General features: G+C 35.4%; 3 protein-coding genes across 7 annotated transcripts; all 3 read left to right on the top strand.

Moving 5' to 3' along the window:
• Positions 1-1,284: 1,284 nt before the first annotated feature.
• On the top strand, positions 1,285-3,911 carry LOC100247386 (E3 ubiquitin-protein ligase AIP2). 2 transcript variants are annotated; one of them, XM_002282334.4, is made up of 5 exons: positions 1,285-1,651; positions 2,329-2,554; positions 2,649-2,857; positions 3,246-3,461; positions 3,584-3,911. In XM_002282334.4, the coding sequence occupies exons 1-5, from the start codon at positions 1,499-1,501 to the stop codon at positions 3,731-3,733; spliced, it is 954 nt and encodes a 317-aa protein (XP_002282370.1). In that variant the 5' UTR covers positions 1,285-1,498; the 3' UTR covers positions 3,734-3,911. The 2 variants fall into 2 exon arrangements, with proteins under 2 accessions (XP_002282370.1, XP_059592140.1); XM_059736157.1 differs by having other exon boundaries at positions 3,246-3,911.
• Positions 3,912-4,942: 1,031 nt separating this feature from the next.
• Positions 4,943-13,716, top strand: LOC100257842 (uncharacterized). 3 transcript variants are annotated; one of them, XM_003631765.4, is made up of 10 exons: positions 4,943-5,650; positions 5,970-6,173; positions 6,702-6,759; positions 6,956-7,018; positions 10,110-10,185; positions 11,012-11,124; positions 11,507-11,596; positions 11,697-11,828; positions 12,223-12,358; positions 13,355-13,716. In XM_003631765.4, coding segments are annotated over exons 1-10 (1,197 nt in total). In that variant the 5' UTR covers positions 4,943-5,327; the 3' UTR covers positions 13,357-13,716. The 3 variants fall into 3 exon arrangements, with proteins under 3 accessions (XP_003631813.1, XP_002280415.2, XP_010648409.1); XM_002280379.5 differs by having other exon boundaries at positions 13,031-13,716; XM_010650107.3 differs by lacking the exon at positions 12,223-12,358.
• A 3,415-nt stretch (positions 13,717-17,131) lies between these two features.
• On the top strand, positions 17,132-22,567 carry LOC104878989 (uncharacterized). Of its 2 annotated transcripts, XR_002029974.2 has the most exons (3): positions 17,132-20,900; positions 21,746-22,081; positions 22,280-22,336. XR_002029974.2 is itself a non-coding variant. In XM_010650106.3 (2 exons), the coding sequence occupies exons 1-2, from the start codon at positions 19,534-19,536 to the stop codon at positions 22,326-22,328; spliced, it is 1,416 nt and encodes a 471-aa protein (XP_010648408.1). In that variant the 5' UTR covers positions 17,134-19,533; the 3' UTR covers positions 22,329-22,567. The 2 variants fall into 2 exon arrangements, 1 of the variants encoding a protein (XP_010648408.1); XM_010650106.3 differs by lacking the exon at positions 21,746-22,081 and having other exon boundaries at positions 17,134-20,900; positions 22,280-22,567.
• The last annotated feature ends 41 nt before the right edge of the window (positions 22,568-22,608 follow it).

Raw genomic sequence — 22,608 nt, 5'->3', positions numbered from 1 at the left:
CTCCATTCCATAAATGTCGATGGGCTGGATATAGGTGGAATCAAAAGAAAACAAGACCATGATCTTTAAAAATCAGATTCAGTGATGGATCCATATTCAAATCATTCCAGAACAGAGAAATGCACAAATTGTTTATAAACAAAAGTAAAACAACCATATTAGAATCAACAAAAAATGCATAAAAATTGGTCTTAGATTTCACAAATATGCACAATATCATATGTCCACCTTCAAGCACCAAGATGAACCCACAACTAGCAAGAAACAAAGGAGAACAGTTTAAAACGGGAAATGTAAAATAAGTTGAAATCATACCCAGACAAGGAAAATGATGGCAAGTTGATTTCTTGCTTCTCCTCCCTTACTGCTCTCTTTTGCTTCTTGTCTTTCCTGTTCCAAACACCCCTTTCTCCTCTCTCACTCTCTCTAGAATGGCCCTCACTAAAGCTAAAATCCCCTCTCCACTGGTTCACTTTTTCTATCACACATCTTCTCAACTCTCACTCAAAACCCCTGAATCCCATAAAAAGAAAACCTCCTCTCATCCTCAGCTTCTCTATAAAAGCTCATCCATTTTTTTTCTCAGCTCGTTTCTTTTTCTCCACCAAGCTTTCTTCCTCCTCAAGCTATTTTCCACCTCAAGCCACCAACCCCACTCCACCCTAACGGCTTGCAGCTCTCTTCACAATCTTTAAAACTGTATCCGAATATTCCCCTACACCTGTCACTCTCTCATTGCATCCTCTGAAAATGCCCACTTCCACCAACAAGTAAGTTGTCATTTCCTAGTGACCAATCCTGAGGCGACACGTTGCCTTCTAAAAACCTTCCATCTAGCAAAAATAACACCTACAAAAATAAACCCCAAAATGGGGTCCACAAAGGTCTTTTCATTCATTTCAATAAATTATTTATTGAATATAAATATTGCGTAAGAGTCTATTTAATAATATTTTTAGCTTAAAAAATATTTTTTTTTAAATTTAAATATTTAACAAAATTTAAAAAACACTCTTAAAAAATTAAACAAACACTTTGATGGAATATCATTCAATTTTTCAAAATTAGTTTTTAAATTTTGTTAAATATTTTATATTTTTTCAAAAATATTTTTAAAATTAGTTTTTAAAAATTTTCAAATATTTTTAAAAATATTATCAAAAGATATACTTTAAAATTTTTACATGATCCATAATAAATTCAGAAAACTGTTTTATATATTTAAAATTTTAAACATATTTTTATTCTTATAAGTAATTAAAAAATATTCCTAAAACTTATTTTTAATTTGGAAAATCTTGCCAACATGCTCCAGTGATTCCAAATTCATCCCTAAGGGGGGTTTTTTTTTTTTTTTCCTTATTTATTTATTAATTATTTTTGAGATCGTTGGGTTGGAGGCGATTTGTCGGTTTCCCCCTCTGCAAGAAATTGATCATATAAAGCGAGGTGAAGCCAAGAAGGCGAAGAAGAGGAAATTGCAGACAATTGAGAGAAAATGGCGTCGTCGTCAGAGGAGAACTTGAAGCAACAATTGCAGGAATTGCAGAAACAGCTTGGGAAGAAGCAGATGTTCGAGGAAGCCGTTTTATCGATTAAGTCTCTGCTTGTTGACCACTACTCTTCTTCTTCACCTTCTCTGCGAAAATTGGTATCCAATTTCTCGTTCCCTTTTCTTTTTTCAATTATCGCTTTATGTATAATTGTTTGATTTCTAAATTTTCTGATGTTTTGGAAGATTTTCAATGGATTGGATGTTGCAATTTATATTCTCTTCGACGTTCCTTGTGATTTGTGTTCTTTTTTTGTTCGATAAAATCTGAAAATCCTGACTTAATTGAAGTTTAGAAACTTGATATATATTTTTTCGCCTGAAGAATGAAGAAACCCTAATAGAAGAAATAAAAAATAAAAATTTTAAACCACCAGCATCGACACTGAAGAATTTTTCCTTGAATTAGTCGATGGATTGGAAAAGTTGTGTAGTTGGGATTTTCTCTTTGCGTGATTTGTTTTTCTTTGATTTTCTCTCTTATATCATTTGGAGAACACCGGAATTTCAAATTTATTTATTTATTTACTTGATAATTCAAGTTTAGATACTCGATGTGAAGAAACCCGAGTGTAAAAAAAAAAAAAAAAACACTTTGTTTCCTCTTTCATGATCAATTGTAGGTGAATTTTGGTACTAGTTTTGATTTTTTAGCCTTCTTTGGGCCTGGGTTTTTAAGTAGTTTTGCTTATCTGGGTAATATATTACGATAATTGTCATTGAGGAGGCCGTGGAAACACTTCTGTATTGAACAAATCATCCACTGGTTATTGCAGTTTTATTCAGTTGTATGCCGGGTTGCTACTATTTTGAGGACCAGATACACTGCTCCCGGGTTCTGGCTTTCTGGGCTAAGGCTTTTTGAGCAGGCTGAATCCATGGTGACTGATTCTTCTGAGAAGGAGAACTTGAAGAGTTGCATTGCTGGTGCTAGGCAGCAGCTGAACCATGTAGAGAATCTGTCTGAAGCTTCGGAAACAACAGAAAATAGGGCTAATAGAGGTCAAATAGCATTGCTGTTTAGCCTTTACAAAAAGATTTCATCTTGATTTGCTTTTATTGTTTTGTTTAAAGGTTTTATTTATCTTTTGATTAGGATACCTTTTCGAGGGACATCTCACTGTGGATCCTGAGCCTCCAAGACCCCAATGGCTGGTGCAATCTAACAACCTCTTGACAGCTGCTGCTACACTTTCTAACTTAGAATCAGCCAATGGTCTTACAGAAAATAATAATATCACATCAGAAAATGCTGCTAGTATACTTTTGCAGCTGATGGATGACCTTCAGGATATTGTGCCTGAGGTACTGCTAACCTCCCCCTCTTTGCCCTTGTTTATCAAATTGCATGGAAAATTCATCTTCTCATTTGAATGCCTAAGTAGATTTGTAGAAGTGATTGACAAATTTGTTTAGATATAGCACTTAGGTCTTCATTTTCCAAAAAGGGAAACCTGAAAAATAGAATACTGGTTGCTTTTGTACAAAATCTGTAAGCTACTTGAAAAATATCGATCCTTATTCATCATTGCAAATCCAAAAATCTCTCTTCTGGGTCTAAGTGGCTGTTATGCTTTATCTTATTCAAATGCAGTTAGGTTATTGATATCATTGGTTTCATTGAAAATGTTAAAAAAAATGGTATTGGAGCCGGCATCATCTCATATCAATATTTCCGTGTTTACTGTTTAAGATCCTGGACAATGATACTAGAGCCCCAAGAGTACCACCTGCCAGTAAAGAAGTGGTGGCGAATCTCCCAGTTATTACTCTTACAGAAGACGCCTTATCAAAGCTCAGTGGTGATGCAGAATGTGCTATTTGCAAGGAGAACTTCGTTGTAGATGACAAAATGCAAGAGTTGCCCTGCAAGCACACATTTCACCCTCCCTGTTTAAAGCCGTGGCTGGTAATGTACCTCATCCTTATTCATCATAATATTAGAGAAGAAACTCAGAGCTCCTCTTATGCTTCCACTTGCCATTTGTCTAAAATTTGGCTTTCTCGTTCCTGGACATTTCGCTTTGGCAGGATAAGCACAATTCTTGCCCAATCTGTCGGCATGAACTGCTCACTGATGATCGTGCCTATGAGAGCTGGAAGCAGAGGGAGAAGGAGGCGGAAGAAGAGAGGAAAGGGGCTGCAAATGCAGTTCGAGGGGGTGAATACATGTATGTTTAGTTACTTGTTTCAGTTTCTGTTGTCCTGATAGTGATCCCTTCGTCAAATGTTGTCTTTCTGGGCTTTCTTTGTAGCATGTTTTCCGTGAAAACTCTCAATTCCATAGTTATAACTATACCATTTGCATTGGATTTTGAAGACTGCTGAAAATTTAAGAAAAAGATTGGTGGTTATTTCATATATGGGTGCATGATCTCTCATACACTTGCTCTAAGATTGGTGCTTGGTTCTTGTACGGCAAGATCTGGGTCACCAGGCAAGGTTAAAGGGATGAGATGATCCCTTCAGGGAAGTTGTGATCATTTCTTAAACTGAAAGTGGCAAATAAGATTAGGGCCCTGTTTGGGATCACTTCCTAAACAGTCTCATTTCCTTGTTAGTTTTCTTCTATTTGATTAGAAGGATGAAATAATCCCTTTCAGAAAAATGATCAATGATCCATTTTGGACAAAAATGTACTTTGTAGGTTAATCAATGATGAAAATATTCCCGATGTTTCTGATTTTTTTTATCAATAAATATAAAAAATATTCATAATTTAGGGATGCCGATATTGAAAAGGGATAATAATATATTCATAATTTGGGGACGTCAATATTGAAATCTCATGCAAAATGATTACAAATTTTGTTTTATACTACCAATTTTAATTTTAGAATTTGTTTGATGTTTTTAGAAAATCAAATTTACGAATTTTTAATATTTTCATCCTTATTTATAAGGTGAAAGGTTTTTTAACAACGGCCTATAATAAAAGATTGAAGGTGTTAGTATGATACGAGAAAAATGATCGAATGACTCTAACAAAATTAAGGATGTTCATATACACTTTTGAGTAAATTTTTTTATTTTTTTTTGCATAGTAGAGTAATTTTAGTAAAAGTTTAGAATTTGTTTGGTTATTATTTTATGAAAATAAAATTTAAAAATAAAGTGAAATATATAATAATTTTTAAAGGATAAGAAAAAATTGTTTTTATAATTTTTAAAAAATGAAAGAAAAATATGAACCTGTCTAATAATGTTTTTTGAAATTTGTTTTAAAAAATTGTTTTTAAGTTATAAAAAAAAGTTTTTAAAAATAAGTTTTAAAACAAGTTGTTAGACGGACATTAATTTTTAAAAAATACATATTAAAAAAAAACACAAAAATACCGCTACAGCCACTGCATGAAAAATCACGGAAGAATAAGAAAAGAAAAAAAAGCAACAAAGGTATAAATGAAATCGAGTTTTGCGTCAAAGGGGCCATTCGATGATTGCAGTTTCGAATTTCCTTGTTTTCGGGACCCACGATTATGACTAAAAGTTTCCTACTTCCTCACAAATGAGAAAATCAATGGCTGAGCACATGAAAAAACGAGAGAGGATCGGAATAAGCTAAAGCTGAATCGTGGCGAAGCCACCAACACATTCCTAAACCCCAAAACATCTTTTACCTCCGCCCTGAATCTCCACCATTTCTTCAGCCCACAAACCCATCTCCCATCTCCCATCTCTCTCTCTCTCTCTCTCTCTCACTTCCATCAGAAATTTAGTGATCTTCACTTCATCATCATATGCTCTCAGAGCCCAATAGAAAAAAAAGTAGATTATGGAATTGCCAACCTCGGTTTCTTCTCTTCTCCGCTCTCCCAATAGTTTACCACCATTCAAATGCTTCGAATCCTATTCTTCTTCTCGAAATATCAATCGGCTGAGGATGGGTAGACGCGGCGTCGTTCCGTCGAGCGCCTCTGTGAAGATGGTTTCCAACGGGTACGTGAGGAGAGACAGCTACAGCGGTTATAGTAACAGGATTTACAAAAGGGTCGATTCTTGTTTGGTGATTCCTCCACCCAAAGGCAAGAAACCAACTGCAATCATCGAATTCTTGGGTGGTGCCTTCATTGGAGCGGTTCCTGAAGTTACCTACAGGTGAAATCATCAACCCATTTCTTAATTCCGAGCATCAAATCTTGTTATTGAAATCGTATAGTCATGTGTGGTGTTTCTGGCTTAACTTTTAGCTGTTCTCGCTGTTTTCTTGACTGAAAATCTGGTTTCAAGGTTCTCCAGAGGATCTGATTTCACCAACAAATTACTGGCTATTCATTGTGTTAATCAGAAGTAGTTTAGAGACGAACCCATATGGAAAGAGTACCAGAACCCGAATTTGGGGTCGAACTAAGATTATGTGTTGGTGTCTTTTCTTGGTTCTGGTTATATATGTTGATTATCTGTTATGTATTTGCAGCTATCTAATCGAGCTTTTAGCAAATGAAGGTTTTCTAATTATATCGGTTCCGTACAATGTGACATTTGATCATGCACAAGCTACTAGAGAAATTTATGAGAGGTTCAATTCCTGCTTGGATACCATTTTAACATCAGGATTGCCTGATGCCAGCCTATCGGCTAGTGAGCTAGCTTGCCTTCCTCTGTATTCCGTTGGCCACAGGTGAGTTCATTGCTTCACCGTCCGAGTCCCATTATTCCTTTGTTGCCAAATATTCGAAAATGGTATCTTTGTCATGTAATGCTCACGAACATCCAACTAGTGTATGCATTAGATTGATATTCAGAAATCACTACACAATCCAATTGCATGGGGTCACAGTGTGTGTTGAACTTTTTCCTAATTGAGATTTTAATCGTATAGTGGCTACTGTCCTATAAAAAGCAAAAAGAAAAAGAAAAAGTCGTATAGTAGCTACTGTCATTATAAGAGCACTGCTTGCTCATGGTTCTGCAAACTTGAAGTTTATGTGAGATTGTGTTGCACTTATCAAAATTGGGATTTTTTTTGGTTATATTCAATAAATCAAGATATATGAAATGGTGTGTCAGCTTACTAGCTGCTGAAATCTTAATATTTGTTACTGCTAGTCTTCTGGATTGCTAGGATAAGTGCTTCTCATCTTTTTTGGATTAAAGTACCCTTCCTATCCTTTCTGATTTCTTTCTTGGTATGAATGGTTAATTTTAGCAATGGGGCTCTACTCCAAGTACTCAAAGGAAGTTATTTCTCTGAGAAGATACCCAAGGTATGATTTTCCTTACTTCTCCAGCTCTTTGAACCAGCTTGTCTAATGGAGATTAAAATTGATTTTCTAAGAAATGCAAGGTACCCATTAGTTTCTTATGGAAACTGAATCCTGATTCTAAACTTCCCTTTAGTTTAAAGTAATTGAGGCAATTCATGGAGTGTGACAAAAGATTTTCTCGTCTATCTTATGGAAGGCTAATGCCATAATCTCATACAACAACCGGCCAGCAACGGAGGCGGTGCCTTACTTTGAGCAGGTAGTTTTGTTTGTTTATAGTATTTATTGTTTTGCTGTTTAGAGAGCTTCATATTTTCTGGAATAACAGAATATTTTGGTTGGACCCATATGCATATGTTATCAAATTTTTTAACTAAGTTGAAGTTAACCTTGTTGGCTTTGCAATTTTTTATTTTTTATTTTAAAAAATAAAACAAAGGAAAAATTCTTGGATGGTTTCTAGGGGTATTTGTATGGTAACCATGACCACTGTTAGGAGAGAGGATCTTTTGCTTGGCATGGTACTTGATGTAGGGGAGATCCATATTGTGTTTCAACTCCCAGTTACATGTTCTATCACATCTAACAGAGAAAAGGGTGGAGGAGTCAGTCAGTTTTGCAGGAGAGTTTATGATGGGGGAAAGCCTTTTAAAGTTTATTCACGGAAGAAAGGGAAGACCTAAGTAAACTTTAAGTAGGATTAATATTAATTAGAATTGAATAGAGATTGGTATTTGTTGGAGTCTAATTAGGATTAGCTAGTTGAGTTATAATATAATTAGAATTTGAGTCATGATAGGTTATTAGAGTCCTAGTAGAATAGGTTATTAGAGTCCTAGTAGACTTTGGATTTCTTAGAGAAGCTTATAAATAGGCTAATCAATGTAAATCAAAGGAATGAATTTTGATGAATAATATTATACTTTCTTTCATTGCAAGGTTGCAACCCTCAATGGTGAGACTCCATTGATTTTCTTCTAGGTGAGACTCCTAGAAGGCCTTAGTGAGACTCTAAGGTTTTCCATCTTTTCTTCATTGTTTCTTCTTTCTCTCTATTTCTTATCTTATAATTTTCTCTACCATAAAGTTTATTCCTTGTTCCTCTCCTTACACCCTAAAAATAAAACCCTAGCCCACCTACCCTTGAGTGTAGGCAACCATCCTAGGGTTGTCCTACATCAGTTTATGCATCTGAATTTTATTTCAGATTTTAAATTATTGGGAGGTGGAACAAATGGAGGCAAAGCCTGGTTCTATTTGTAGATTTTGTATTTGTTGGGAGAGAGGATTTATTTGCTTCAGGAAAAGAGATGAAATGAAAGTTAACAGGAATTTTGTTTGTTTCTAATTTTTTGATTGGAAAAATTTAAGGGAGATTGGATGATGAATGAGTGAGTGGTAAAAATTTGGTACAGGGATTAATAGGCATCATTGAAACATGAGAGAAAATGAAATTGATGCCTCACATTGAGATGGAAAGTATCTTCTTATTGGTTAACTTGAATATCAATTTATAAAGCTGTATATGCTTGATTTGTCTTTGTCAACTTTCACAAAGCTTTATGCACATGGCTACACTACTGGTTTTAATATTCTTGTATGGCAATGAAGATGTACCAAGCCAAGCCACTTGGAGAGTTAGCCCTTCCCATGTGTCAAGTTAAAAATAAATGAATGCAGCCTGAACCAGAGAGTTCAACCAGCGTCTTTTATTTTAGGCCATCTGCAGCACTGGATGCACTAATCCATGACCAGCAAGTTTTCTGAAACTGAACTCTATGAGCTACCCTAATCCTATGACTATATTTATTTAAGCCAAAGGTCTCTTTAAACAGTCTAACATAGGGTGATAGCTTACCTCTTTTTACCGTACACTTTACAGTTCTGATACAAGATAAGGTAAGAGTGTATATTCTCAAGGGCATGATATAAAGGTTCAACAGATTTCAATGAATACAATAGGATTCATAGCTACAAAAACCATTGAGGTTAGTTTTAGATCTGGTCTAAGACAAACTACCATAGAGGATTTATTGAAACCATTGAATTCGGGATATGATTATGACAACAGTTGTTTAGAATAAACAACTTTATATCAATTATTCATTCAAATGATGGCATTTCTCCTCTTTTAGGTAGGTATTTACAATACATGATTGCATGTGTGTATAAATATTGGAGCATGGCTCTTGTTGCACTCCTCATTCCATTTACAGATTTTAATATTACAATCTGTCCCCCTCAAGATAAGAAAGAAAAAGAAAAAAAAATGACAAATTTCTTAAAGGGCATTTGATAAAACTTAATTCTAAATGTCTAATGACTTAAGATGACGTTAAATTAAAACATGTTTAAGTTGTTAAGTCTTATTAAGTTATTAAATTGATTTACCAAAGTCATTTTTAACTTTAAGTTGTAATATTAAGTTATTTTACTAAGCATACTTAGAGTCCATTTTGGAGTGATTCTAGTAAAAGTGCTTTTAGTATAGTTTATATAGGCTTCTATTATTAATGCGTTTAATGGATAGAATAAGATAGAATATACATATCTTAGAGTGTAATTTCCAATAGGATATGAATCATACGATATCCTAAGATATTATATTCAATCAAATATGTTATACCATGCTTGTATTTGGTTTGTAGGTGTAAAAAATAAATTTGAAAACATATTGCATTTCAATGTTTGATCTATTTTTTTAATAAAAATTATATTCCAAATTTACCATTAAAAAAATATGAAATCTCTCATGTTTAGTATTATTTAGAAACTGTTCTACAACTTATAATTTAGTAAGCGATTTTTCATTTCTTTCTTTTCTTTTTTGATAGGTAAATTTTGGTCTCCATTGGGACTTGAACCTGGAACCTCCCACACACCCTCCCCATCTCTTTATCACTTGAGCCAGACCTTAAGGGCTTCGTTGTTAATATTATTTATGATTAATTTTATTAAAATTTATAAATAAAAAATAGTAGATTACGTTGTTAAATATATAAAAACATTTTGTATGTATTAGATATTACAATAGATAATACCATATATTGTGTTATATTTTATACTTATTTTTTTACTTCTTTTCTTTTTCAAATGACAAATTTAATTTTTAATAAAAAAATTTTTGTTTTGAAAATTGAGTAATTTTAAAAATTGAAAAAAAAATCAAGAAAATAGATGATAAGAATAAATTTATGATTCTTATGATACATATATATCCCATATCTCAAAAGCACTCCCAAACGGGCTCTTAATGTGCTTAATAACTTAAATTAAGTTGTTAAGTTATATTGAGTCATTAAGTTGATTTATTCAACACCCTCTTACTCCGAGCAAATATATTGATGCAGATGGGTCCTCTGGTTAGGCAGGTGATGCCCATTGTGGAAGCATCTCCAGCATATTCATTAGCCCAGAATGCCTCTGGTATATTGTGACCCAACCCTGGCCTCTTTTTTCTGTTAGTTGTAGTTCTATTTTGTTTTTTTATTTTTATTCTGTTGCTATTTAGAATTACCTTTATTCACTTAAACAGATACATGCCACTTTCTACTGTTCTAAAATCCATGTTTTGTTGTGTGTCCAAAGAAGATTTCTTGGCTGGATTACATCTAATCCTAGAGCCTGCTTGACCCTAAGTATGTTGATACTTACATAAATTTAATGTGCATGTTATATATTTATATTATCTACTAAAATCATAAAAAAAAATTCAGGGCATAATTAAGATATGAACCAACATCAAACTCTGGGGTTCAAGTCATCCCTTTTGGAAAAGAATGAGCAGTTGTTCAAGTCAGCCTTTAGCATTATGTTATTACTGACTGACATACTTTGCCTGATGTGAAAATGTCCCAGATCTCATCCCACAGTTTGATTGCTGAGGATAATCTTGTTGGCTTTTTAGTTTTTGACATTCTTTCTTCTGAAAAGAATCCTGATGTTTCCTGTCCCTTATTTGTAACCTGGCTTGTTAATGTACTGTTATGTGAAAGAACAGAGCAAAGCAGAACCTGATTACCACTTCTCCTCCTTCACAGGTCTTTGTTAAATATAGGAACCTCAATGATGTTGTGAAATGAAGGGCACATTCTTTTCTTCTTCTTGAAACAGATTTTGAACAAATACAAACTTGTCATGGTTTTATAATCTCAAATTTGGCTGTCTGTTTTTCTTGCATCTAAATGCACTTACTAGAGTTATGTTTATTTTTCTAATACACCCACTTGTCATGGTTATGAATATATACTAGATGCATGGAAAGGGCTTCTTGATATGGCTGGAACAATGATATTGGACAACGATCAGGAAACATTGGTTTCATTGACCAACTTTGTGGATCAGTTGCCTTCTGTGATGAATCAGGTATTGGATTGTATATATATCTCTTCAAGAGATTGCATTAACATGCAAATTTATTTCTTCTGTGGATCACAGATTATGCCTGTGCATGTGTGTGTGAAAATCTGCTTAAATCAATCCTGTCATGCATATGCAACCTAAACAATTCAGTTTACAAGTGTAAATATATTCATAGGGATTCATGAAAAGATTTGTTTAATGGACCAGTAAGAACTCCCTTTTCTGCGTGTTGATGGCGGGGGTTTTTAGGGTTTTTTAGATCATGATTGATGCTCAGATGGTGGAGGGATGACTTTATTTTTCATGGTTAAATGCTTTCCCTAATACTATTTCCTTCTACTCTCTAACCTTGATGCATAAGTGAGATTGATATTGTTGCCTTTAGGTCACACAAGGAATTTCAGAGTTCAGGCCAACTCCCTCTGAGAATCGTGAATGCTTCAAGAACTCATACAATGTCCAACGAACCCTACTGGTATTCATAATGCCTGTCTATGCCAGAATGCTGTTGAAATAGATGGCTTTTGATATTTATTCTGTTGAATACATTGATTATATTGATTATTGTCTCTCAGGTCAAGTTCAATATTGATGCTATTGATGAGACAGATTTGCTTGAAGAAATACTGAAGCCCCGTGTGGAGTCTATAGGTGGAACATTAGAGAAGGTTTCACTGAATGGTAACCATATCACTCCTTGCATTCAGGTATTCATGTGAAAGCCTTTTTTTATTTGTTTATTTATTTATTTTTTTATGCTTTTGCTTCTATCATTCCCTCCAGTGTGAGGATTATTTTGATTCCCAAGCAAACAAGGACTAACATCTTGACAGCTTGTGGATACTGATAGAAAACAAAAATACAGAATCCATACATTTTGGCATTATTATCCTTCACATATCACTCACCTCTATAACACACTTTTGCATACAGTAAGTCCACATATTTCCAGTCATTGGTACCAGTTTCATTGTCATGAATCCAACATCATATCATTTGATATGTTGACATGCCTTGTTGCATGACACAAGATGATGGCCTTCAAGCAGGCGATCTTTATCATCTATCTCTAAAAGATTCTGAACTATTTTGCATGCTCAGGAACCAAAATGGGAAGTAGGTAACTTGTACACTCCAGCAGATGCCATTGCTCAGGGCCTCAAGACTCTTTCACTGAGTGAAACTAGGGTCCTTTCCAGAACGATCACCAACTGGTTTCGAGGTCTTGAAGACTTATGTAAGTGCCATAGGTTCAGCCTCTCTCTCTCCCTCTCTTTCTTTCACACACATATAATGCTAGTGGTCCCGGATAATTTATGACAGTATCACATTCTAAAATAATTTGGAAGGATCTTTTCCTGATGGATAGGAGAGTGGTTCCCTTCTAGAAGAACTGTTATGCATCCAGATTGGAAAAAAATTTCATGGCCCATAATTGTCTCACTTGATGCATGGTCAATCTTGTTTGGGAGAGAAGCCCCAGGCTGAAGGAATGGAACACCCATCTTCAGTCCAGTACATGTCTCATTAAAACATGATTCATTGAGTTTTATCATGTAGGTTATGATAGGAACCTTCATCCCTCCAGATTAGTCACCATCCATATAAAGTGGTCCCCATGAGAGTGTTGGCTAAACTCTGATCTGAGTGCTGACCTTCCTGGCTAAAATGGGAACTGGCAAACTGGTTCAAGACCTTTGTGTAGGAAACTGGATTCTGGGTTATGCAATGAGACTCCTTTCCTCAGCATTTCTGTTGAATTACTGGCTGTCCTTTTTGTCCCTGAATAAGAGATAGCTTAATTACTGATGATGATGAACACAAGGTCTTAGCAAATATGTCTTATCCACTCTACTTCATGAATCTCTCCTATGAGCTTCATTTTCTAATACTCTTTGAACATCAACAGCTTTATGAAAAACAAAAGATGAGCCTGGGCTGATAATATGTACAGTCAACTTCTGGTTATCCTGTTGTCTCTGCTGCTGCTCCAAGGAATTTAGCCTACAATCCTGGATAAAAATCTTCCATTTGCAGCTTCAATCTCAGTGAATGCCTGTTCTCTTGAGAAACTGATGCTAGAGCTCTGTCTAAAGTGGGATGCAGAGAAACAACCTTTAACCAAATAGCCTGCACTGATAGGTCATGGCACATGATTGCCCATAATTCATCTCTATTACGAGGAAATTCATTTATAATCTAAATTTTGTTCCAATATTGTGTACTATTTTAGGAACCTTTGGAGGAACTAGGAGATGACTCTGCTCCATGAATTTGGATGAGAGGCAAGCCAATTAATTGATTGGATAGCAAAATATGGTAAGCAGTTGCTGTCTGTTTTAATGTAAAACTCATGTTCACTATGGTAATATTCTATGCTTGGATGTTTGGAGTGGAGTTCAAGATGCATGTACTACTTGGTTTCTACCGTTCATAGTCATACAGGCTTACCCATGCTTGAATTGGGTAGCCAAATCTAGCAAGTTTTTTTTCCCTTTTTATGTATACAAATTTTGTACTTGCGCATATATGGAGTTGTGAGTCAAGATGTATATTCACTTGTTTTTTTATTCAAAGAAATTTCTATTCACTCTATATGTTCCAGTGTGGCTGCCTACTTTGTATATTCTTTTATTTAAGGAAAGAAAAAGAAAGAGAAAAGAAAAAGGATTATGGTATGGTGGTGTGCATAAAAAGAGACAAAACCTGATACATACCAGTGCACAAATACGAATAGATTCACATTTATGTATGAACAAAAATGCACTGGTTATTTGCTTTAATGTAAGAGGATTTTGGCAAAATTAGTTGTCTCTTTGCCTTAAGATTACTAAAGTAATTACATTCAATTAAGATATTGCTGTGGATGATTGTAAACATTCCAATTAGTTTCAAATGTTTCTTGTTCTACAACATCAGAATTGTCTTAGGATGCAACTTGACTTTTCTTAGCCTTGCTGTTTTTCTTCTTCTTGCATTATTGCTGATATTGTGTTGTCAACATCACCCGAACAACCTGACCATCCCCATCTAAACCAACTCAAGAGTTGAGTTAGAACTTTTCTACCTGAGTGTAGAATTGGTTGAGCTGCAAGTAGCACATCTTCAACCTTTTGGCTCAGCATAGTGCTGAATCTGATCCAACCTATTAAGTAGCAGTCCTGTAAGAAGTGGCCACTTGATGTTCCATGCCTGTGGTTATAGAACAACTATAAGGGGAAGTTGTCACCTAAAGGTAAATAGCTTTCTTTAGAGTTTAGATTACAAATACAGCCAACTGTTTTCTTTGGAATTTGGCCTTGCTTTTTTGGAAGCTTTGCAGCAATGCTTCCCTGTCCTGATCCTAATTCTTTTTCCATGACCCCTTGAGTTTGAAATAGATGTAGCAGTCTCATGTGAAAACTTCAGAGGAGGGAGACTCTAAAATTTAAGGTGGGTGTTCAGCATAGGCAGTGGAAATGGTCCTGTTTTGTGACTTTTTGTCACAATGCTCAGTCTTGTATCATCCCTTAGGCCTTAGTGTATTTTTTTGACAAAGAAGCCTAACCCAATCCATAGACACATTTATGAGTGAAAAACCTTCAAACTTTTCTGTTAGAGGAAAGTTAGAAAAATGGTATTTCATATCTTCTAGGAATCTTACTATAGAGAATTGGTCAATTTTGGTTTCTAAAACCTCCTTTTAATAGCTCACAGCTCGAACTTGAAACCTCTAGTTAGATGCTAATCCCCAAGTCAATCTATTCATACCCATATCATCAAATTGGGATAACCTATTTTTGGAAAAAGGCCCCTGTTTTCAGATTTATTTCATGAATTGGGTTACACACTCTGCCACAACACATGCCTTATCCTGTTTTGTTGTCAAGAGAAGCCATAGACAAATGAAAACACAGTTTTCTTATTGATTCTTTTGAATTAGATAATCTGTTTGGTTGTCAAGAAAACACATAAAACAAATACAGACACAAAACAACTAGTGGAAAAACAACCCTGGTCTCACATTGACTTTGTGAATTGGGTGACACACTTTGCTACAACAGATACCACATCAAACAAATGAAAACACAAACAAGACGACCCTCTTTTCACATTGATTCTGTGAAATGGGTTACATGGGATGGGTTGTTAGTCAAACACACTGCCCCTGTTTGGTTGCCAAGAATACACACAAAAATAAATGAAAACACAAAGACGCTCTTTTCAATTTGACTTTATGAGACACACCCTGCTTCTGTTTGGCTGCCAAGAAACATACAAAAATAAATGAAAACACAAACTGTTGAAACCAATAATGAAAGATGGAGGGGCACTAGGCATAAGATCATATATCAGTGGGAGTGGTCATACCCCCATGTAGCCCATTGTATAAAGTGAAGTGGTAGAGGAAGGTAGAGGGATTGGCTATGCTTGGTTTTTATTGGTTGCAAGTTGTCATTCACAGCCATAACCAAAGTTAAGGACCCCTTTAGATGCTCTTTTTTTCCTCCTCTTCTCAGCTTCTAGAACATTACTGTAGTGTTGTGTAGGTGGAAGATTAAAAATTTAATGGTCCCACCTCCACACCCCCCACTTATATCAGAAAGTGACCATACATTTGTGGTTAAAATTTGGGAGAGGAGAGAAAGAAGGCAAAAAAAAAAAAAAGGGTGTGAGGGCCTGGCATTATCTCTGAACCATCTTCCATTTATTGTCTATTTAATTTTTACCTCCTTCAATTTAATTTTGGGTGGTGGATACTGTGACAATTTTTGTGATGGGGTATAGCTTCTAGCTCCTAATTCCAATCTCTCATAGTCCTAGAAGTAGTATAAGATTTTCTCTTTGCCTCTATATTTTAAAAATAATTTTAATAATTTTTTAAAATATTGTCGGTCCATGCTTTTGGGTATTTATTATTTTTTCTCGTAGGTTTTTCAGAAAATATAAAAAAGTTAATTTTAAAATTTATTAAATAATATTTTAATTATATTAAAAAATTTATCATTAACTATCCTCCATACGCTGGTAACATGCAGTGGCAATGTACGTTGTACAATGTACGGCAGAAACCAAAAGAATAATAATAATAATAAAATAATGCTAATAATTATACATTAGATAATAAATAATAAAAATAATATTTATTGAATGAATTAATTAAGGTGCAGGGCTGCCTCCTTATTGTCCCTTTCTCTGAAGCCCACGTGGCATCCTCTTTCTGATTGGACCCTTTACAATGCCCACGTGGCATCGGTCTTCAGCAGCTTCACAGTAGAAAAATGTAGCCGTTGATTATGACCTGTCACATCGTCCTCAGTGCTGGCAGGCGCGGGCCCACCCTTTTTATTATGGTGGTAAAAGAATTTTTTAGATAATGAATGATATAAAAAAAATGAAAAAAATAGTTTTAGAAAATAAGGAAGGAAAAGTTAAATCATAAATGATTGTGAACTTTTTTGGGAACATGGAATGGCAGAACTGCCCTAACAGAAAAAAATTTAAATAAATAAATAAATACAAGAGAAAATAAATAAAAAGCCTACGTGTGAAGATATAATTACGTGTATTTAAATCATTTTTTATTTTTGTGATAAAAAATCTCTAATTTTATAATATTCCATATATTAATCATTATTTATTTATTAGATTCTTTTTATTTTAATCTTTTTTATTTATTAATAAAAAACTATTTTATACAAGTATTGAATAATAATTAATATCATCAATAATAAATTATCATCATTTATAATTTTTTATAATTAAATTTTAATAATAATCTATTGAAAAATTTAAAAAAATACCAACTAATTGCTAGAATTTTAGTTGTGATAAATTGGAGGGGACATGAATGTAAATTGAGGATCGACAAGAAGCAGAGCAAAGTCTGAAATAGAAATAAAACCAACAACACATAAGTACCCACAATAAATATAATAATAATAATAATAATAATAATTATTATTATTATTATAGCCACATTTATTATGATCCAAAATTAATTAAAAAGGGACCAAAAAGAGTTACTGTTGCTGCCTGATTTATGACGCCCTCTCTCTCTATCTCTCGCTCAGGCCCCTGCAAGCTCTCGGCAGAGACTCAGTCTAATCAATTTTCTATTTTTTTTTTTTCAAAATTTTAAAATTCTCCCACGAATTTAGAGAGGCTTTTTACGTAAAGGATAAAAGGTAAAGACAGGGTTTTTTTTCCCGCAATGGTGTGAATGGAATCCGAGAAAAAGAGAGAGAAAGTTTGGGAAAGAGAGAGAAAGTCTGAGAGAGAGTTCCGTGGGTGAACGTGATTCGTGGAAGCCATCTTTATCTGATGCATTTGCGCGTGAAGGGATTGGTGGGAAGCAGTGGGTTTTTCTTTTTTTTGCCATGCATCTTTGATGTTATCCACAGCCACAGCCACAGCCCACAGGCCTGTAACTCTCTTCTCACTCTCCTCTCTTTCATGCATTTGTTGTTTTATTTATTTATTTTATTATTATTCTATTCCTTTTCTAGAACCCATATCACCATTGTCTTTGTTTTCACTTGGAAATTAGGTTACCTACACCATTTTCTTTTATCATATATGTACATATGTTGCAATGGTTGGAAAATTCTCAAAAACCCATATTTAATTTTCAATTTTTCTTCAAATTTTGTGGGGGATTTTACTTTAAAGTGCATATTTGAGATGGGTTTGTATTTTAAAGCATAAAAGTTTGACGAGTTTGGGGCTATTTAATTATTTGGACATTGATTTCATTGACACTTTCAACTTTTGACAGAATTTCACATTAGGGTTTTGATATTGGAAGAGTTTTTAAATCCTTGGCTTCTCCCAAGTGAAGCTTCCCAAGCCATAAGTCACATACTGGTTTGATTGATACTTTAAATTTGGTATTTGCAAAGAGTTTTTGTTTTTCTTGTAAAAATTAGGAAAGTTCTGAACCATAGACCAGGCCAAAGTGGAGACTCTCAAGGCTTAACCCAAGCTAACATGCCATTGATTTGATTGATACCACAAATTTGAAAGTGGGTTTACTCAAATTTGAAGTTTGAGAAGGGTTTGTTCTTTTATGGGGATTGTTTAAAAATTGTAGTGTTGGGGTAAAATGCTAATACTTTCTCCCTGTGCACACAGCAAGTTCATGCTTGCAAAGAGTGTCAGATTGCAACTTTACATATAAAAAATTTGTTTTAATCCAATACATAGTTGTTCTGTTTATGGATAATATTACAGCAGTGAAAATGTACCCTTTTCTCAAGGTTGCATTTTCACTGTTTGTTGCTGCCTGAAAGCTCTGCTAATAGACTCAGAAGCCATGCCTCTGCCACCACCAATTAGTAGTAAAAGAGAAAATATATGAAGTGAAACTAATGTTTCATAAGAAAAAGGCAGTAGGAAAGGGAAAGAGAGAGGATGGTATGGAGCATTTCTGTCTTTAACATGCTGTGAAATGCCTTTACAAAAGGTCCAAGTTCTCTGTTTCATGAACACAGACTCAACATTTTTATATATATGCATTTTCTTTATATTGGGGGAAATAAAAAACAGAGAGAAGGTTACAACAGTAATGGAGATTCTTCTGTCAGTCTCTATAGCCTTTTGCTGACGTTTTTTTAAGAGTCTGGTCCCATAGTACAAGCTTGCAGGCTAGATGTGAGAATGCCCCATCAAACATTCTGTGCCCAAAATGCCCTCTAGATGTATATTTTCGGTAGTAGTTACTGGTAAATGAGGAAATATTCCTGAGGATTCATAGCAATTAACCTTTTAGATGTTACTGCCTTAGAAATTCACCGGTTGTTGTCACCTTCTCCTTCACATGGCTTTCTCTATTATTTTTGGAAGCTTCTTATGTGTTTCTGTGATCATCATCATCATCCTCTAACCAACTAAGCGATTAGGATTGAGGACTTGCTGCTACCCTTCACTTATCATAGCATTTGAATTCTGTAATCAAATGGTGCTCAAACTATAAGCAGTGATCCTAAACCCCTTCATCGGACCTAAAACTGATTGCCGCCAATAAAATCAGACAAAAGCTAGTTGAGTTGTGGTGGTTAGAATTGCTGTATGATTGTTGGTTCTGCATTATGTGGGATGATACTCCCGTTACTTTTTAAAAAAAACACAATATCATGTCTTAATTTTTCCTTCTAAAAATTGAGAGTGATTCTGGATTGTATATTGTCAATTATTTCAATCGGGTGGGGGGTTACAAGTTTGGATTGTGTATTTTGTGTCAATATGGTGAGATGATAATAGTATTTTAAGTGTAGTGAAAAAGGGAAGGAAAGGAAAGGAAATCTAGGGACCCTTGTAACTACCCATTTAAAGCAGGTAATGAAATGGTAACAACCTATGCTTTGCCAAAACAGGGAAAAATCCAAAAGAATTTAAAAACCCTAGACCATCAGCCAGCTATTTATAACACCCATGAGACCCCTCTGGACTCCGGATCAGCCTCTGCCCCTGCATTTTGTACTTTGCCTCTCAGGAAAGGAAAAAAAAGTAACAAACCACATTCTCCCAACCGACCTTCTCTCTTTAACATTCCATTTTTCCACCACCCTGTTTGGTTTGAGAGAAAAAAGAAGAGAGGGCGGGAGAGGGAGGGAGATGAGGGGTCGATCTTCAAAGCAAGGTGGCAAAGAAGGAATGGACATAGACAAGATTCATAAGCTGAAAGAAGAGCCTCATCTCTCTGGAGCTTATATTCGTAGCCTTGTTAAACAACTAACCTCTTCAAGAACCAAGGACCCCATGAACCCCAAAGACTCGGATACTGTTGATGGGGATGGCTTTTCTGGCCAAAACATCGCTAAATTCGGCGAAGGTTTTGGTGAAAATCAGCAGGCCCATCAAACCCAACAACCCCAACAACACAAAAAACAAGTTAGGAGGAGACTTCACACCAGTAGGCCTTATCAAGAAAGGCTCCTAAACATGGCTGAGGCAAGGAGAGAGATTGTCACTGCACTTAAGTTCCACAGAGCTGCAATGAAACAAGCCAATGAACAGCAGCAACAGCAGCAGCAGCAACAACAACAACAACAATCCCCGCCGCTTCAATCTCCTCCTCAACCATCTTTGGAGCCGGAAGCAAAAATAAAATCTAGAAGAAATCCTAGGATATACCCTTCAAGCACTGCCAATTTCTCCAATTATCTAGACAGCCTCTCTTACTCATCTTTCTCCTGTGCCCCTCCAAACCCTTACTCCTGGTCTGCATCTCCAAGTGCTCCACCACCCCCTCCTCTTTCCGATAATATTAACTTTGCTCTCCCTAACCAAACCTTAGGCCTGAATCTCAATTTTCATGATTTCAACAACCTGGATGCCTCCCTGTACCACACCACCAACAACCCATCATCAATCTACTCATCCTCATCTCCCTCATCGTCTTCTTCCCCCACACTTTCCATTGCCACGGAGGAGGTTCGATGCTTTGCAACATCACAGGAGGGCCCTCCAGTGGTTGCTGCAGACTCTAGTGTCATGACCGGAGGAGGGTTTCATCCAGCGATGGATGATGAGGAGATGGCTGAGATCAGGTGGATAGGAGAGCAGCACCAGATGGAATGGAACGATAACTTGAATTTGGCGACATCAGCATGGTGGTTCAAGTTCTTGAAGGCCATGGAAATTGGCCCAGAAGCCACAAATGTAGAAGATGATGGATACCATCCCTTTGATGAAGTCATGGATTATCCAGCTTGGTTGAGTGGGAATGAGAGCTGCTTGGTTCCACGTTTGGATGACTGCTGCTCAATGGACTACTTGCAAGATCCAGCCTTGCCTTGGTGAGTATCCCACAACCCAATTTCCTTTTTCTTTTCAAACAAAAACAATTTCAAGAAATGTTTTCTGTTTCCAATTATCATACTAGGTTTCATTTTCTTATTATTATTTTTTTTTTAAAAAAAATGAATTGGGGCATTTAGCCTAGTCTTGATCTGAGGTTCTTTTTTCTATTTTTTTAATAGCAATTGGGTCTTAGCCAGGTGAGGAGACCCCTTTGGGATCTAAAGCTTCAACCATTTTTTTATTACATATATGGCATCATAACCCATATATTGTAAGAATGACGAAAAACTTGGACATATTCAGGCCTTCAGGGATCCATTTGAGCTAAGAGTTTGTTGCTTGGTATACCCTTTCAAATCTGTTTGGAAGTCACTTCCCATAGTTATGTGACGTGGGAATAATTGGCTTAGGCTTATCCTAAAACCGCTTTACAAATTATTTGGACAGCAGAATAATACTGAGTTGAGATCTCCCTTTTACCACTTTACTCTTTACCATCTTACCTTATTTTAATGTCATGTTGGGACCCCCTAATCAACCAGTGAGCCCAGGTTCAGCCAAGCTCAGCGTTGGCTTATAGCAGGCTCTATAGGTGAAACCACTCAGTTTCAGTTTGTAACTTTGAACCAAAATCAGTAAATTCCTAGTGTAAACGGTAGAGTTTGGTAAGATAAAAACAGGAATGAGTAAAAGAGACAGAAGGGATACCTTTCATTTAGTTTCTTCTTTATTTTCTGTACATTTCTTTGATATGGTTGTGATCTTTTAATTTATTTCCATATTCCCTGAATTTGTTGCCCTATTAATAAACTCATTATTTCATTGTATGCAATTCTGACAGTCAAGGATAAAGTAGGGATAGTTTTGGTGGTTGCAGTGTTTGAAGATGATGTAGGTTCAATGGAGAGATGATATATGGGTGGGTAGTGGTTGGATTGACAAAGGATATATAGTTGTGGTGGGTTTTGATTAAAACTTGGATGGTGATCCTCTGTGAAGAAGTTTTCACAACAAAAATGATACTGTTTGTAGAAATGGCGGGGTGAAGGTGGTGGAAATATAGTTCTAGTTGATGCAACAACCATAGATTTACCATTGGCAATGGTAGCCTCCTCTGACAATGAATCAGAGGTCCTGAATTCCACCCGTCTCGATATTTAAACGATGTAGCATGGAGGTAAAGGTCCATATTACCTGGGGTTTGCTTCAACAACATTTGGGACAAATGACCCATGTTTTGATGGATTTCTCCATTGTTAAAAAAAAAAAAAAAAAATCCTATAAATTTACCATGCCCACATTCAAATTAGTGATATTTTACAAGGCTGCTGATTGTTTTCCTTTCTCTTTTAATTTTGTCGTTTTTTACATGCAGCATGGACATTGGAGAAATTGAAGGAATGGATGGGGAGTGGCTAGCCTGAGAGATTGATTATTTTTTGTCAATCAAATCCTTGGCTCTTTTTGTTTTTGTCTTTTTAGGGTTTTTTCTCTCTTTTTTTTTTTTTTTTTTGGGTCTTTAGTCTTTTGAAGCCCTTTTTGTAATAAGGCTTGCAAAGATGTGAAAGTGGGTAAGCCATGGAGGACAATAATGTGTAAGGAAGAAAAGGGTATGCTTTTCTCCTTTTTGAGTTCTATTAATTTATTGGTACCTTTCTATCTACTTCCCAATTTTCTAATTTTAATTTAATCTCCAATTTCAAA

This window comes from Vitis vinifera, chromosome 4 (assembly GCF_030704535.1).
Source record: "Vitis vinifera cultivar Pinot Noir 40024 chromosome 4, ASM3070453v1".
Classification (NCBI taxonomy): Eukaryota; Viridiplantae; Streptophyta; class Magnoliopsida; order Vitales; family Vitaceae; genus Vitis; species Vitis vinifera.
This window is presented reverse-complemented; position numbering and strand designations above follow the sequence as displayed.